The following is an 18,174-nucleotide window of genomic DNA, read 5'->3' as shown; positions in this document are numbered from 1 at the left end:
TCTTGGATGCGCACGCGCAGAGTCCCATCATGCACTGCGCAGGTCACGTGACCGGAAACGGATGTGCCGCCATCTTGGTTCCAGAATCCTGAGTGGTTCCAGAATCCTGAGTGGTTCTAGACCGAAGTACTTAACTACTACTGTGGTATACAGAATTAAGAGAATCATCATATATATTTTACATAAACAGTGTAAGCCCATCTTAGGAATAGAAAAGTATATTACCTGTAGTAGTAAGTTTGGTTTGTTTGTTGTTTAACGCCGCACTCAGCAATATTCCAGCTACATGTAAATAATCGATTCTGGACCAGACATTCCAATGATTAGTATCATGAGCATCGATCCACGCAATTGGGATATGATGACGTGCATCAACCAAGTCAGCGAGCCTGACCAACCGTCCCGTTAGTCGGCTCTTGCGACAAGCATAGTCGCCTTTTCCGGCAAGCATGGGTTGCTGAAGACCTATTCTACCCCGGATCTTCACGGGTCTAGTAGTAAGTAAGGATATGATTTATGGATGAACAACTTTATTACAATTAAGAGCGACGTTTCGGTTTAGGTTCTACGCCGTTATCAAGCAAGTGATGTACAGAGTATGGTTGACAAGCATATATACAGGTAGGAGGCAATATTTATTACATTAGAGTAGATATCAGATGTGGTTATACTGAGTGAAGGAGCAAGTTACGTACACAAAAGAGTAGTAAAGACAATTAACGGCGAAGCCAGTAATATAAACAATAGGGTTATGGCTGATTGGGGTCTTTGATGAGTTGATGGTATGCCGGGGGTATGTGAAGACCCAATCAGCCATAATCCTGTTGTTTATATTCAAATCAATCTGATCCTATGTCACTGGACAATGGAACGCCACAAGGCAGCATTATAAGCCCAACTCTGTTTTAACATCATGATCAATGATCTTTTTGATCATGTCAACTTTCCTACCCAAATTTCTGAGTTAGCTGATGACGGAGCAATATGGGTAAAGCACAGAGATATTTCACAAATCCCTGGACGGAGTAGATTAATGGTGCAATAAATGGGGGTTTACCCTTTCCAGTGAAAACACTGTGGGGGTTCTATTCAAACGCGGGGGGGGGGGGGGGGGGGGGGGAAGATGCTGTGACACCCCGTGTTTCCATAAAAGGCAAACAAATCAAATATTTCTTTGGGTGATCCTTGCTCAACACCTCACTTGGTGCAAATATATAGATGTTAAAAAGACCTGAATGTATTACGGGCAATTTCAGGCACATCGAGGGACACTCAGCTGGACCTCAACAAATAACTTATCAGATCAAAAATAAACTATGGTTGTGAGGCCGTTCACTCAGCATCAAATTCTGTATTTGAGCCGCCTGCACAGGATACAATACAAAGCCCTAATGCTGGCCACAGGCGCAGCAACATGCACCTCACTAGAAGCACTGCAAGTAGAAACGGGAGAACTCACATTGAAACTAAGGAGAGAGCAGGCAATATTATCGTTCTTGAGACGAACATAAAACCGTTTGATGAAAAGATATGACAAGACAAAATCACCTGAGATGAAGCCCTAGAATGGAAAAATCCCTGAATAAAGCCATCTGGGATTTTAGTACGTGAACTCATCCAAAGTCACAATTGTGATGACATTCAACCACCAGAAAGTCACTACAAAAGGTTACACCCTCCCAGGACTTTAAAAACTCCCAAAGTTGACACTGGTTTAAAATCAGAAGTCATTAAAAAAGAAAACCAAACCCTACTACGATCAGTAGCTATCACTAAAATTGAAACTACCTGGGACAGCTGGGCCCACATATAGACTGATGGATCCAAGAATCCTATCAACAACAGTGCTGGTTACGGGATCCATATCCACAGCTCCAAACCCCAAGCACATTCAGTTCGCCTGCCTGATGGTCAGTTAGTATTCACTGCTGAATTGGAGGCAATCCATCATGCTCTCAAACTCATACTGGAACTTCCGGAAGTAAAGGCAGTCGTCCTATCAGTCTCGCCAAGAAAAACCAAAGTGGCATCATTTGGCTTTCGTACAATAGCGCGTGTGATCTTTGTGGATATCAAACGATATACTGCTATTTCGCTGTATTTTCAAAGCCTGTTTTTTACCAGTCAAGTGTTGATAGATTTACGTTAGAGTGTAGAATTCATTGTCAGTGGAGAAATAGTGGGATATTGCTAACCTCACTCGCCCACAGAGGACATTTTCGAAACAAATCTCAAGGAGGAGCGTACGTGATGCAAAAAGTACATATGTAAATATCCCGAAGATGCAACCCATTAACATATATCCCCCATCTTTGATTCATTTAAAAAGAACCTATCCTCATAAGAAACACCCAACCTAAAACAATAATCATGTTCTCTCATTCATATTCTGAACTGCTATGCCCCGATCAAACACTTACAATCGCCAACAAGAACTCCAAAGCGCGATGTTATTGAAATCAGATCTTGTACTCCTATACTATACGCTGTGCGTGAAGATGTGACGACGCCGCCAAAGAAGGTCACGTCGAACTGGTCGAACTGTGAGTGACCGGTCTGAGGATGGTCGAGTTCTTGAGCCAATCAGATGTCAGCTTTCTAAAACGAATCGGCTTCATTTCTTTCGCACCTCGAATCGGTTATTTCATTTTTTTTATTTTAGCAAAGAAAACCGCAACAGGGCCCACTTGCACAAAGCGATCTTAGCACTAAGGTGATCGTAACTCCCATACTTTAACACAGGCTTACAATAGTCTCAGCACTAAGATCGCTTTGTGCAAGTGGTCCCAGGAAGCAAACATACCCTCGATAGTACACTCTTTTGTATGTAGATGCCATGGCGCTCAGAAACGACCATATTCACAAAACCTAATAGCACCGATTTATTTTTTGTGAATCATTCTAAGTTGTACAGAGAAAATATCAAGCCCCAACCCTGATTAGAGAGTTCAGATCTTCACGCAGAGAGTGATTTTCATGAGATTGTTTCATTCGCATTTTCTCTTCTGAAATAGGGGGCACGGGTGGCCAAGTCGTCTAAGGCGCCGCGATTCGCTGTGCAGAGTTGCGTCTCCTGGATATGTCAAAAACCTATGATTGTGGGTTCGAATCCCGGTTCGCCCCGATTATGTTTCTAGGTTTGTCAGCACCATGCTCGTGGGTTTCGCCGAAGTGGTAAACGTCTGGGACCTGCATCACTTCGGGCTTTCCTCCCACATTAAGCCGACACGCCGTGATATAACTGGAATACTGTTAAAAGCGGCGTTAAACCAAACTCACTCTCTCACTCTTCTGAAATACGACATTCCAATCAATTACCTTCCACCCCAGTAAGGGAACGTCATTCACTCTCGACTCGAGATATGGACCTTCATGGTACAGCCGATTGTGGTTGTCCCTAATTAGCTATGAGTGAGTATGGTTTTACGCCGCTTTTAAACAATATTATAGCAATATCGCGGCGGGGGACACAAGAAAAGGGCTTCACACATTTCTCATGTCTGGAATCGAACCGGGTCTTTGGCGTGACGAGCGAACGCTTTAACCACTAGACTACCCGACCGCCCCCTTAGATGTGCTTGGCATGAGGGTGTTTGGCATGAGCTTATATTGTAATAGTTATCCATCATCCTAACCCACTGACGGATCAGTAACATGTTGGTTGTTCATGATAAAATAAATACCCACAAATAAAAACACCAGGCAAACATTATCAACACGTGATCAGTCACGTGTGACCCTGCTCATCACGTGACAAGTCCCATAATCATCACGTGGTCTTCTTCCAGAAAATATCCCCTGGCCAAGCACTGTAGTCCTTTGTGTCCAAAAGCTGACCCGTAGCTGGGTGATATGGCTTCATAAAATGAGCCGTCAAGAAGTTGATTATCTCCCTTCCATCGGGGTCTTTCTTGTGCGGTCCCCATTCCAGCTGCAGGTATCTGACGTCGACCGATTTGAAAAAGTTATCTCCCCCTAGTAGCACTTTTGCCTCATGGGTCTCGACGTCCAATTTGATGGCGACCTTTTTTAGTTTGAACACTTCTAGAATGTCGTCAAGCAGGACAGCTTGCGCCGTCTCGCCCGTCTCTGACGTCGTGTTTTTCACGTATGTCCCGCCGACATTTCCCTCATACGTCCCGAAGCCGACCTTGAACCTGGTCGAGGACAAGGCGTTGTGTATTACGTACACATCCGTGTACTTCCCAGCGCGCACTGAGCTGCACAGCTTCTGTATATTTTTTAATAAAGGTTCCACAAATAACACCTTCCGTCCAAGCTTGGCAATTGTTAACCCATAAACACCGATGTTCCCGCCAATATCCACGAACTCCAGATCGCCATCTTGTTTCACAACGTCGTGGAATCTCTTGACGTGTTCCTGTTCCCATACCCTCCCATCGAGTATATTCCCCGACACCCAAACATCCATCTTCTTGGGGTGAACGAAAATAGGCAGGTCGCCAGCAGCAGAATGAAGCACCGTCCTTACGAAGTTCTGGTCACCTTCACACGTACCATCGTCACGTGACCAGTCCGTGGCTGACCTCGTGACCACAGTAGCACCGCTAAGGGAGGGCTTCAACAGGAAGTCGCCACCCCCACCAGGGGGAGCCTTGTCAACAGCAGGCGTCTTGACACGGACTTTGATAGCGCTGGCAACCCCGATCGGCTCTTGTTGACCATGAGAGTGTGGAAAGACAGCTCGTTCGTTCTTCTGAGACAGGTGAAAGTACAGGATGGTCCAGAACGAGGCTAGGATAGCAAGACACAGTAAGGCGTTGGTTCGGTTGCAAACAATAGTGAGCCTCATCCTGTTGCAAGCAGCCTTTCGATTTTCACCTGAAAATAGAATTCCACAAATTCACTGAAATGTACGTTGTATTTACATGGCGGTATGTGGGCGTTGAAAAGAACAGTATCCAAACAAATTTTCAGCTGATGATGAATGAGTGAGTGAGTTGGGTTTAACGCCGCTTTTAACAGTATTCCAGTTATTTCACGGCGTGTCAGCTTAACGTGGGAGGAAAGTGATGCGGGTCTCGAACGTTTACCACTTAGGTGAAACCCACGAGCATGGGGATGGTGCTGACAAACCTAGAAACATAATCGGGGAGAACCGGGATTCGAACCCACAATCATAGGTTTCTGGCGTGTCCAAGTGACGCAACTCTGCACAGGGAATCGCAGGGCCACAGTCGAATGGGCCACCCGTGCCCCCTTCAGCTGATGAAGATATTACGTATCTCGATATTCTGGTCACGATACGATACGCATCTCGATATTCTGGTCACGATACGATACGTATCTCGATATTCTGGTCACGATACGATACGCATCTCGATATTCTGGTCACGATACGATACGTATCTCGATACGCAATGATAAAAAAACAAGACTTAAAGCATGTCAAGACTGAACTGATTTTGGAACAGTCAAAATTATTTTATAATAACAAGACTACTGAAGTTGTTCAGCTTCAAAGTGGAACTTTCTCTAACTTTCCTTAAAAACAATTCAAAGTTCAAACACCAGAAACTAATTAATGTGCTCCACCAGTGATACAACGTCAAAGAATTTTGATGCAATGGTCGAAGAAATTTTATCTGGTTTTACACCGACAGATTTTTATCGTGTTACCTTAGTTGCAGCTTTTACTATATATATATATTTAAAATTATAAGAACCACAAGTGTAGCATTTTGGTACTGGTGATTGCTGTTGCAGGATATTTTTACGTATGGAACAGTTTGACCAGTGACCCTAGGGACTTCCCGTGCTACATGTATTTCGATTGCGAAAACGTTATTTTGACATATATTAGCCAAATTGCCACAAATATGAATTTTAACGAGTCGAAGTATGGCATTTTTAATATTTGTATCCATTCTTTAGCAACAAAAGTTCGTTTCAAGCGGTAATCTGACCGTGGTTGCTGATATCTCTCCACACACGATTTCACATAACTTAATGAAAACATTATTAAATGACATTTTGAGTAAAATTAATAAAATATATTACAAACACAAGTCCAGATATATAATGAACACGTTTTAATAACAAGATAGTATAATAATGGTATTGAATAGCATACTTCAGTTCGGACTTGCTGACTGTTATTTCCGGTGTTTTGTGCTTGCGGGGATCAGCTGATAATGTTTTATGAGATGGGGAAAAACTCTGTCGGTGTAAAACCTGAGCTTATTAAAAATGTAAGTACGTTTTGGGGAGCCATGCGTTACCGCACGTTATAACCAAGTTGGCGGTTTATTGAAAGTCACAATACCGAGGAAACGCTGTACTTGATATTTGCGTTCCGTATCGTGGCGTATCGATAAATGAGCCCACGTTTATCGTATATCTTATCGTGGGTTAAGTATCGCGATGACTCGGAATATCGGTGAATCGTTTCATCCTTAGAAGATATACCACTTAGTTTGAATCAGATGATATCAATATTAATTCCTTGGTGTACAAATAAATAAGTTACAAACGTCCGCCAAAGTGATATTCAAGCAATATGCGCTTTTGACAATATTCCTTTGTTAAAGAATAAGTATGAAACTATATATCCTTCCTTTGGTGGCCCAGTCGTCTAACGCGCCGCAATTCGCTGTGCAGAGTTGCGTCCCTTGTGCACGCCAGAAACCTATGATGATTCGAATCCCGGTTCGCCCCGATTATGTTTCTAGGTTTGTCAGCACCATCCCCGTGCTCGTGGGTTTCACCGAAGTGATAAACGTCCGAGACCTGCATCAACTCGGACTTTCCTCCCACATTAAGCTGACACGCCGTGATATAACTGGAATACTGTTAAAAGCGGCGTTAAACCAAACTCACTCACGCAATCCTTTGTGAAAGCAGTGGTATCCAAGCAATATACCCTACCTTTGTAAAAGTAGTGGCTTTCTCCAACTATATTTCCTTCGTTATCAAAGTGTTGACGGCAAGCTATACATCCTTTCTGGTAATAGCGTCCCGCTAGTAACAATGCCGTCGGCCTTATACAGGGTCAATGTCATTGGATATGCCCTTACGCGGTTGGTTTCACATACACCAGCAATGGATTCACCAAGCGTCGTGTCGACGCCTCTGGGGACGTAGTACGATCCACTGCCTGAAAAACAGGTAGATTTAATGTCAGGTGAGGTGAAATGGGGTTTAACGTCGCGTCCAAGATTATTGCACTTATATAGCGACGTGCATGCACGTGTGTGTGTGTGTGGCTGCTTGTACTAGTCTGGACTGATGCCGATTTATAGTGCTAGCTCACTGAGATACCATGCCGCAGTTTAACATGAATACCCCACTCAGACACAGTATACTGAATCCGAGCCGACCAGTCCTTGTTTTAGCCCCTTGGTGCCGAGCGCCAGACAGGGTAACAACAAGTGCCATCTTTTAACGTCTTTTGGTATGACGCGGCCGGGGATCGAACCCCGGACCATCCGCACTCCGGGCGGACGCTCTACCACTGGACCACGGAGGCGGTCAGATTTAATGTATGTAGAAAGATCAAATAGAGGACACAAGTTCAGTCGAGAAGCAATCCTCGTTTCCAGGGTTTTAAAATCTGCCTCCTATTATGATACTGAGATACGCCTACTCTTACGTGTAAATGTTTACAAATTGTTCACGTTGAATTATAAATATAATATGCATAAAGAATATAAAGCTAACAGTAAATTCATCAAGGATAAACCTTATTGTCCAGCCGATACAAGAGTGAGTATGGTTTTACGCCGCTTTTAGCAATATTCCAGCAATATCACGACGGGGCACACCAGAAATGGGCTTCACACATTGTACCCATGTCGGGAATCGAGCCCGGGTCTTCGGCGTAACGAGCGAATGCTTTAACCACTAGGCTACCCGACCGCCCCATATCGTACAAGAGGTGTTGTGATAGGGTTAAGGGCCACGTTGACCTGACCTGACCTGACCTGACCTGACCTTTCTGGTCACGGCTTCCGTCATTCGTCATCAAGGAAAGCCGATTGACGCCTTATGTGACAGGTCACCTGTCAAGCTTCCGACAAGCTTAATTAAACATAGGGGCGGTCGGGTAGCCTAGTGGTTAAAGCGTTCGCTCGTCACGCCGAAGACCCGGGTTCGATTCCCGACATGGGTACAATGTGTGAAGCCCATTTGTGGTGTCCCCCGCCGTGATATTGCTGGAATATTGCTAAAAGCGGCGTAAAACCATACTCACTCACTCACTAATTAAACATAACTGTCCATTATTTTTGTCACCTCCCCTTGAGAGTGTCATATTTTTGGGTGATTCTCCCCGTCTGCCTGACATCCTAACCCCTCCCACCCCTGGACTCTTGCGAAGACAACGCTGTGATAGCAGTAACACAAAGTGAATTTCTCCTCAATCTGCCCACTCTCACAGTAATTACACTACAAATCCCGTCTATCTCTGTATTGATATATTGATCCCATGTCCACATTGTTCGGTTCGGGAGTGAGTGAGTGAGTGAGTTGTGTTAAACGCCGTTTCACAGTATTCCAGTTATATCGCGACGTGTCAGCTTAATGTGGGAGGAAAGCCCGAAGTGATGCAGGTCGTCTGGGATATAAAAGTCGACAGGTAGTGTTCTTCTATTCAAGTAAAGTCACACATATTTCTTGACAACAATATCACAATCAGAATCATATATACATATCTCTGCTTCAATGTCATTGAAACATACATTGTTATAGTAGCGGGATCCCTCAGGAGGGACGTATACAGCACCAAGAACTAAATCACACTCAGATATCAGTATCTCAGATGAGTGAGTGAGAGAGTTAGGTTTAACGCCGCTTTTAATAGTATTCCAGTTATATCACGGCGTGTCAGCTTAATGTGGGAGGAAAGCCCGATGTGATGCAGGTCTCAGACGTTTACCACTTCGGTGAAACCCACGAGCACGGGTATGGTGCTGACAAACCTAGAAACATAATCGGGGCGAACCGGGATTCGAACCCACAATCATAGGTTTCTGGCGTGCCCAATGGACGCAACTCTGCACAGCGAATCGCGGTGCCTAAGACGAGTGGGCCACCCGTACCCCCTTGTGCGTACAGTAACACTTCATACTCATATCAATATCTGTACAGGATACTAATTCAGTTAGGTATGGACCTGGAGGCTTGTAAGGCTTATCAGCATAGGAACATAGTGTTGAGAATTCAATGTTTCACTTTCATACATGCGCAGAGAGGAAGTAATACATTATACGCTGCAGCAGGATCACGAGGGGTGCGTTGGGTTTTATGTTGTTGTTGTTGTTGTTGTTGTTGTTGTTGTTGTTGTTGTTGTTGTTGTTGCATTAGGTGTTTAAGAGGTCGCCTTCTGCCTAGGCAATTTCGGCTGACCTGTCCCTCTTTGGGACTCCTGTGTGTGAGAAGGGTTCACATAATTTCTGTTTTTGCATTGATATGATTTCTATTTTCTTATATTGATATGATTTCATTTTTATCCTTGGCTGCTCTGTTTATATACGTTCGAGCAGCTGTCCATCTCTCAGAAATAGAGTTAGTTTGGCCTTCGCTATTGCATCTCTTGGCTTTAGGAGATCTATGACAGATAGCGGATCTAACTGCAATTCTTGTTTTAACCTAGCCCGGGCTGGGGCATGGTCTTGAAATTCTAGTAACACTGTGTCCCGCGTTAGGTTTTATACCACGAGCCGCACGAGGGACAAATAACCCCCCATGCACCCCACGTGGTCCTGCGACAACGAGTTTCTCTTACCGACATATTTTAATATGACAAGTAACGCACATACCGTAATCATAAGACACTGTCCACAGCGAATATATATAAAAATGTCTGAACGACATTACCGCACTAAATTATTTTAAACGTTAAGAAAAACACACACACCTTTACGAACGGTCCAGTGGTTGTTAGTTGTCAGTCAGGGATTGATAAACGATTTTGTCATTCCGAAATATGCGAACTGCTGAGCCAACCGAGCATGGTTGTAGTATGTTTGAGCGGTTGCGCATTACGAATGTAAAACTAGTTCATGACTATTTCTTGTCATCGGAAATCTGGTACGTGAACTAGCGCTTCGCGAAACCCACAGGCCCTGTCAATCATCGGGTTAGAAATAATCGAGTTCATAAATGAGTCCACGGGTTCGGAGCGCCCGGGGACATTTTCCAAAGGAGTTGATATGATTGATTAAGATAAGGTTGAAAATATTTCAGTCTCAGGGTACGATTCACGAGTGTGATAAAAATGCATGAATGAACTTGTAACCATTGAAAATCGAGCGTCTTTGTTCATTATCTTAACTGTTTCGCTTGACAACACATATTTCAAAACCACAAATACCAAATTTGGCTTTTTATTATTATTATATATATAATTATTTTTGTTACAGCTTGTGATCCTGCTACAACGAATTAATCTTACCGACAAGTTTTAACCTGACCATTCGCGGGCACGGGTGGCCCAGTCGTCTAAGGCGCCTCGATTCGCTGTGCAGAGTTGCGTCCCTTGGAAACCTATGATTGTGGGTTCGAATCCCGGTTCGCCCCAATTATGTTTCTAGGTTTGTCAGCACCATACCCGTGATTGTGGGTTTCACCGAAGTGTTAAACGTCTGAGACCTGCATCATTTCGGGCTTTCCTCCCACATTAAGCTGACACGCCGCGATATAACTGGAATACTGTTAAAAGCGGCGTTAAACCCAACTCACTCACTCACTAACCTGACCATTCAGATCTCATCATTCTGACATTGAGGTACTCTCCGGTGCAGTGGAGACACCGTAACACACCACTGCCAGGGGCTAATTTGCATATCCCGTGATCAGATTTTCCCCTTGTTTGTAAACAAACGCGCATATTTTAAAATCATATTGGCCTAATGCAAACGTTTCGATGCGCTTTAAAAACTGTTTTGCATAATTACATAGATATGCTGCTACAAATTTGACCTTGAGATGCATGGCATTATATCTTAACACATGTAAGAGGCTGTATCGCAAGGTCTCCGTTGGGCTTCGATGACAAGAGATTTTCACCTTTCGGGATACTTTCTTAATGAAAGGTAACCATTTAATGATATTTGTTTATCAAAATGTGAAGACTCGTTTAAAATGAAACGGATGGAAAGCATAAGCAGTATTTTTGAATGGACTCTGTAAGATGTGACGAATCGGAGCCATTCGTGACCAACTCGTGTTATTCCGGGACAAGCCGAATAGCGACTCGTGCCCCTCTCGTGGCCATTTTTGTGACCGGGTTCCGTCTTTGCGCAAACGGGCATACCTAAAACAATTGTCAACTCGTTGCGAAATGGTTAACACATTTTCCCCATATATTATATATATTTCAGATGCCATTTAAAGCACATCGGGACGTGCCGAATTATACAGTATGATTGAACAAATTTAACTGTGTCTTGGGTATATTTTTAGATGCAAGACATATGTAAAATCAAAAAATATTTCTGAGGGATTCTTTGACGAAGAATTTGAAATCATACGCGCATTTTGATTGGATTGTCGTATCTTTGCACATAACATTCATCGATAGGGGGACCGAGTCTTCTTGCAAGTTACGGAAAGGGGCGAGTGGTGACGAATGGAATCGGAGCATGGCGCTGGCCTGTGGCAGAGGTACCATGCTGGCTGCCGACCGCAAAGAACTCTGGGTAGGTGAGTGACATGAAGGTATGATAATGTTTTGTTTTTTATCAAGACCACGCGAACCAATCAGATCTTATCATTCTGACACGGAGTTGTGATAAAGTCAAATGTTACATGGAGAGCACACATTCTTACTTACTGAATTAACTCGAGTACATTTGAACATACTCGCATGAGGTGAGGTGAAAGGGGGTTTAACGTCGCGTTCAAGATCATTGCACTAATATTGCAACGTGCATGCACGTGTGTGTGGCTGCTTGTGCTAGTTCGGACTGATGCCGATTTATAGTGCTAGCTCACCGAGATACCGTGCCGCAGTTTAACATGAATACCCCACTCAGACACAGTATACTGACTCCGAGCCGACCACGCCCTGTTTCAATCGATTCGAACACGGGTCTTCGGCGTGACGAGCGAACGCTTTAACCACAAGACTACCCGACCATCCCTGTTAAATATTGGAATTCTCTGTTTTGATATTGTTAATCTCTTGGTACTGATGCATTGAATATGCTTTAAAGTATATTGCTGATCGGACGACCGGGTCATTCTTATTCTTTAGTTATATATTCGACCGATCGGGAAACATCTGTTGCGTGTCCTGTCGCAGTGTTTTTCCAACAGTGAATATTCCCTACATGAAGACAATGTTAGATCTACAGTGTCGACAGATGGAGAAAGATCTTTGGTTGAATTCAGTTCGGGACATTCGTATTACATTCTAAGTACATTCGAAATACATTCGAAGTGTTCGAGCTGCATTCTGTTTGAATTCTTTGACGTTTGAACCGTATTCGGCGGCCACTCCGGGAGCGTTGTGACTGCATTCGAGGTGAATTCATACAGCATTCGAAGCACCTTCAAACCAGACTTCGGGCGGTATTCCGGCAGCAAGAGAGTTAACTGACTTTAAAAGTCCAGTTTCCACCCTTGTCGAACTATGCTGGAATTACTGGGCTCGATCGTAGCGCCACCAGTGGCTATTACGAGTTATGTCCCTTCTGAGCCTCTCCTAAGGACCAATCAGATTCCACCTCTCGCATCACTTGCGTTTGTTTCACACAAAATGGTGGTGCCGAGTCAGGACGATCTGATCGATAATCAAGATCTATATTGTGATAAAACGGATCTTACATCGCGAAATGCATCAAATTACGTGAGCACCTTGATTAAAAACATGAAAAGATTTGAAAAATATCTGCTGACAACGAGTTGGCGGTGCACATGCTTTGCAAATCCTGCAATCGACCGGAATCTGCACGACAGTTTACGAACCGGATTTCGATTTCGTTGCGCGATTTTGATTGGACTATGCATAGACTCGTTAGTCCAGCCAAAATGTAACTCCATAATACCACCCTAGTTCGGCAAGGGTGGAAACTGGACTTTTATAGACAGTTAACTCTCTTGCCTCGGGACGATGCGCTCGTATGGCATTCGAGAGCTAATATACACAGAATGTGCAAGAATCATTCGGGACGGGTTCGAAGCGTATTCTCAGCATTCGAACGACGTTCTTAGAAAGCATGGTCAATTTGAAATTCCCTCCCGAATTTGGCACGAATTTCGAAAATTCTTCATTCCTGCTGATTCCGAATAAGTGTGACGGGGGCATTAGCAATCTTAGTGGAGAACACGATCAATAAGTAGGTCTCATCCGAACTAACAGTGACTGTTTACTTCTAGTCAAGATATCATCTGAGTTATTGGGGCACGGGTGGCCCAGTCGTCTATGTCGCCGCGATTCGCTGTGCAGAGCTGCGTCCCTTCGGCACGCCAGAAACCTATGATTGTGGGTTCGAGTCCCGGTTCGCCCCGATTATGTTTCTAGGTTTGTCAGCACCATACCCATGCTCGTGGGTTTCACCGCAGTGGTAAACGTCTGAGACCTGCATCACTTCGGGCTTTCCTCCCACATTAAGCTAACACGCCGTGGTATAACTGGAATACTGTTAAAAGCGGCGTTAAATCCAACTCACTCACTCATCTGAGATACTGATATCTGAGTGTGATTTAGTTCTTGGTGCTGTATACATCCCTCCTGAGGGATCCCGCTACTATAACAATGTATGTTTCAATGACATTGAAGCAGAGATATGTAAATATGATTCTGATTGTGATATTGTTGTCAAGAAATATGTGTGACTTTACTTGAATAGAAAGAACACTACACTACACTTTTATATCCCAGAGTGAGTGAGTGAGTGAGTTGGGTTTAACACCGCTTTTAACAGTATTCCAGTCATATCACGGCGGGTCAGCTTAATGTGGGAGGAAAGCCCGAAGTGATGCAGGTCGAAGACGTTTACCACTTCGGTGAAACCCACGAGCACGGGTATGGTGCTGACAAACCTAGAAACATAATCGGGGCGAACCGGGATTCGAAGCCACAATCATAGGTTTCTGGCGTGCCCAAGGGACGCAACTCTGCACAGCGAATCGCGGCGCCTTAGGCGACTGGGCCACCCTTGCCCCCTTTTATATCCCAGAATACATAATAGGAGAAGTAAATGTTAGAGAAGACATTTCATCTTTAGGTATGGACATGCCAAACTCTCAGTAGGTAATGGAAGAGTTAATAATCACGGGTATGTTTTTTTTCAGAGTTACTAGTATGTAAAAACAATAACTTGTTCATATCAATGGAAGATTTAGAGAAGAGGAACACCTGGGAAGAAATACTTGTAACTATAGCAACTGCATGTATACTTAAAAAGGTTAGTAATTTCAATGTTCGAGACTTCGATCCCAATCTGTCAGATGCTCACAGCGCTGTACATCTCGTCAAGACAATACCACCTGTCAATCAACCACCTGTCAATCAACTCCGTGTTGACAGGCGCACGGGCTTCCCATGCGACTCCCGTCGCTGGGGCAGCAGAAAACCATGTCAATTTCAAGACGCCGTCAACACTGGCGATGTGAATACAAAACTTGATAAACTGAGTATGTGTGATTTTAATGTTAACAAGAAATGTTTATCAGATATTGTTGAAAATGTTAATAAGGTTTTTGTTAGTGCTGCACGTGTGTACTTTGGTTTAAACATGTAAACCCTTACTCCCATGTGAAGCGACGCCAAAAAATATGGTTCGGCAAGTATATTTTAATCGAGGTGTGAAGTGTGAAGTTCGTCGAGGGAATTATCTTCAATCCCAAACTATTTTCCAAAGAAACAAAACGTAATAAATAAGCAACGTTTACTAGATGCAAGTAGATCATATAAGAGAATATTACGTAAATTATATAATCGACACAGAAATACTTTACAAACTAAAATATCATCAGTTATCATAGTTAGAACAAGCCTCGTGTACCATACAGAGGGGCGGTCGGGTAGCCTAGTGGTTAAAGCGTTCGCTCATCTCGCCGAAGACCCGGGTTCGATTCCCGACATGGGTACAATGTGTGAAGCCCATTTGTGGTGTCCCCCGCCGTGATATTGCTGGAATATTGCTAAAAGCAGCGTAAAACCATACTCGGTCAGTCAGTCTACCATACAGAACACGATTGCGATGATTGAAATTGCCAATACAACGGAAACCAGATCAGGAATAAGTACTCAAACTGACCTGCCAGCCATTCTAAAGATGAGACGAGACGTGACGCTGATAACAAAATAAGTGTTGTCTCGGCGGAAGTAATCCTGAAGTCTAAAGACACCAAGGAACCAGATTGTTCCTGGCGCAAAGTTGACCAGTAAACAGGGTAATAACACCGACTTGTATAACCATAGGTCCGTGGTAATAATAACAGGACGTGAACACACTATGACTTACTCTGTTTTCATGGAACTCACTGATAATATTTTCCCACAGACAGTAAATAAGTAAATAAACGCTTGGTCTTTTTCTCACGGCATATTCAAACTGTAGAATTTGTAATATTATGTGGACTATTTTTTTTCCATAGTCATCATTTGACAGATCGTTACATGTTCAGTTTAGATATGTTTAAAAAAACAGGCTATATGTTGGACACTCAATGTGTTGAGTTGTACTCGTCGAACTAAGGCTATTTATTGCATGCACGCGCAAAACGAGAGAAGTAAGGTCAACAAGTGCAAACACGCGTTGCCCCGATTCTCGCAGTTTTGTGGCCAGGATATGACATTATTTTGTGGTAATAAATCAGTGTATATCCATGGGGACTTATAGGATTACGTATTCGCCGGCACAATATGTAAGTAAAATCGTAAATCAATGTATTCATAGCCAGATTGAATTACACCATATCCGCATATTGAATAATATGCACATATGCTATATGTGCTGGCAGCCGTGTATATGTGTGTGCATGTCCATCTATACTGAATAACAAAAGTTCCTGTGATATTGAATGAGATTTAATGCAAAGTTATGTTTTTACCAAATCTGAAACAATTTCGGTTTGCAACAGATAAAAGACTCCTGTAGAGGTCAAATGGTTTAATTTGCCATACCGACTTCAGAAAATGCGTGATTTCATTAAAAAAAACATGAACATGCCAAAATGTCAATTTACAAATCAAAAGCGTGTGTGTCCACCTCTGGTTGCGATACAAGCAACACATCTCCGTCACATGGAATGGACCAGGCGTCGCACAAAAGTCCTGTGGGATATCTGTCTATATCTGTTGGAGCATGTTTCGACATCGAAGGCGGCGATCCATCTCATCCCACATGTGCTCGATTGGTGAGAGATCAGTGGAGTAACCGGCCAGGGGATGACATTCACGTTGTTTTGTTGAATAGAATCCTGAACAAGTCGAGCAATATGAGGCCGGGCGTTGTCATGGTGAAAGGTAATGCCTGGGCCATGGGACGCAAAAACGGTAGAACAACAGGGCCGATGATCTCGTCGCGTGAGCGCTGTCCATTTCCCTCGATATCCCTCTACCACTATCAAACGGATCCTCTGTCTTGCTGTAATCCCACCCCATACCATAACGCTGCCGCCCCCGAACCGATCTTCTTCCATGACACAATGATTGACGTAACGTTCATCTCGACGTCGGTACACTCGAATCCGTCCATCGCTGTCGCTGAGGTGAAAACAAGACTCGTCAGTGAATAGAACTTGTCCCCACTGCATTGCCGTCCAGCGGTGGTTTCCTGTCAAAATGGGACGTCTGGCGGGTGTTCTGGCGACAATCCCTGCACATATGAGGCGACGACGTACGGTTTGTAGAGATATTCGTCGAAGGCCAGGGATGCTTCTTGCAGTCACTGTTGCTGGCTGGGATTCGAATCGATTTCGTAGGTGTGTCGTTCGAATACAGTTGCCTGCCACTCCGAGGATGGTCTCTGACTGCATTCATCTGTTGCCAACGTTGCCATAAACACCAAATTTTGTTTCTGTGGACACGTTGACTCGACCCTGCTTCAAGCATACCAAGACGCTCATTTTCGGACAAGCGTGGCATTTCGTAATGTTGAATAATTGCGTAATTTTGTTGTTTTTCTGAGTGGTTGTTGTCAGCACGATGCTAAACAATGCATATGGAATCCCGTTAATGCACATGTTTTTATACCCATTTTTGGGTAGTGAGATGAGGTGAGGAGAAATGGGGTCTAACGTCGCGTCAAAGATTATTGCACTTATATAGCGACGTGCATGTACGTGTCTGTGTGTGTGGTTGCTTGTACTAGTCCGGACTGATGCCGATTTATAGTGCTAGCACACTGAGATACCATGCCGCAGTTTAACATGAATACCCCACTCAGACACAGTATACTGACTCCGAGCCGACCAGCCCTTGATGCCGAGCGCCAGACAGGGTAACAACAAGTACCATCTTTAAACGCCTTTTGGTATGACGCGGTCGGGGTCGAACCCCGTACCTTCGAATTCCGCTCTCCGGGCGGACGCTCTACCACTAGACCACAGAGGCGGTCTTGTTATCCCAGAAGGAAAATGTTCAACAAACTGTGTGTAGGCGAACTGCTCTGTATTGAAAACAGCATGTTTATCTCCATGGCAACTGGTGTTTGTGAAGATATTGAGTGAAATGACATCGACTGATCCTACCGTGTGAGAGTTATTGATCTTATTGTAGTACTCGCCAGCTTATTACCAAGATAGGAAGTACGGTGCGGGATATATTCAATTCAGTTCAATTTTTTTGCACGTGAAGATCCTGACTCGGATTGGCCTTCAGCAACCCATGCTTTTTGTCAGTGACGACTAACGGGATGGGGTGGTCAGACTTCTGCTTCTGCTAGTTCTGTTATTCAATCAATGCTATTTCATCCCATCCGCCTACTGACCAGTGACGATCCGGGGTAGAATAGGGGCGCGTTGCAAGCCACCAATCGCTTAGAGAAAGCAACTTACTCGCTCACCCCGGGGTCTGCAACAGTTCGAAGCGCTTGCGCACTCTTCCAAAATGGCGGCGCAACCACCGCTTGGTTGCCTTGACGTAATGAAGAACGTAATAGAAGAGGCTGGATGACGCGCTGATCAAGTTTATGACTACTTTGAAAATGTAGAGCAGACTGAGGATGATGGGGTGTCAGATGCCTTTGCTCATTTCCTCGT

General features: G+C 44.0%; 1 protein-coding gene across 6 annotated transcripts in view; it reads right to left on the bottom strand.

The window, feature by feature from the left end:
- Positions 1-1,981: 1,981 nt before the first annotated feature.
- The window catches only part of LOC139458260 (uncharacterized), a 31,538-nt gene continuing 15,345 nt past the window's right edge, over positions 1,982-18,174 (bottom strand). For 4 of the 6 annotated variants that reach the window (XM_071239632.1, XM_071239633.1, XM_071239630.1 and 1 more), the window contains 2 exons: positions 6,889-7,117; positions 1,982-4,842 (listed from right to left, as the gene is read on the bottom strand). In XM_071239632.1, the coding sequence (XP_071095733.1) occupies positions 3,770-4,813 (1,044 nt within the window). In that variant the 5' untranslated portion in view covers positions 4,814-4,842; positions 6,889-7,117 and the 3' untranslated portion in view covers positions 1,982-3,769. The remainder of the gene's footprint in view (positions 4,843-6,888; positions 7,118-18,174) is intronic. The other 2 variants (XM_071239634.1, XM_071239635.1) reach the window with 1 other exon arrangement.

The sequence above is a fragment of the Haliotis cracherodii genome, unplaced genomic scaffold, assembly GCF_022045235.1.
Source record: "Haliotis cracherodii isolate W230 unplaced genomic scaffold, xgHalCrac1.p SCAF_12, whole genome shotgun sequence".
Lineage (NCBI taxonomy): Eukaryota > Metazoa > Mollusca > Gastropoda > Lepetellida > Haliotidae > Haliotis > Haliotis cracherodii.
The sequence above is the reverse complement of the archived record's forward strand: the minus strand, read 5'-3'. Positions and strand labels throughout refer to the sequence as shown.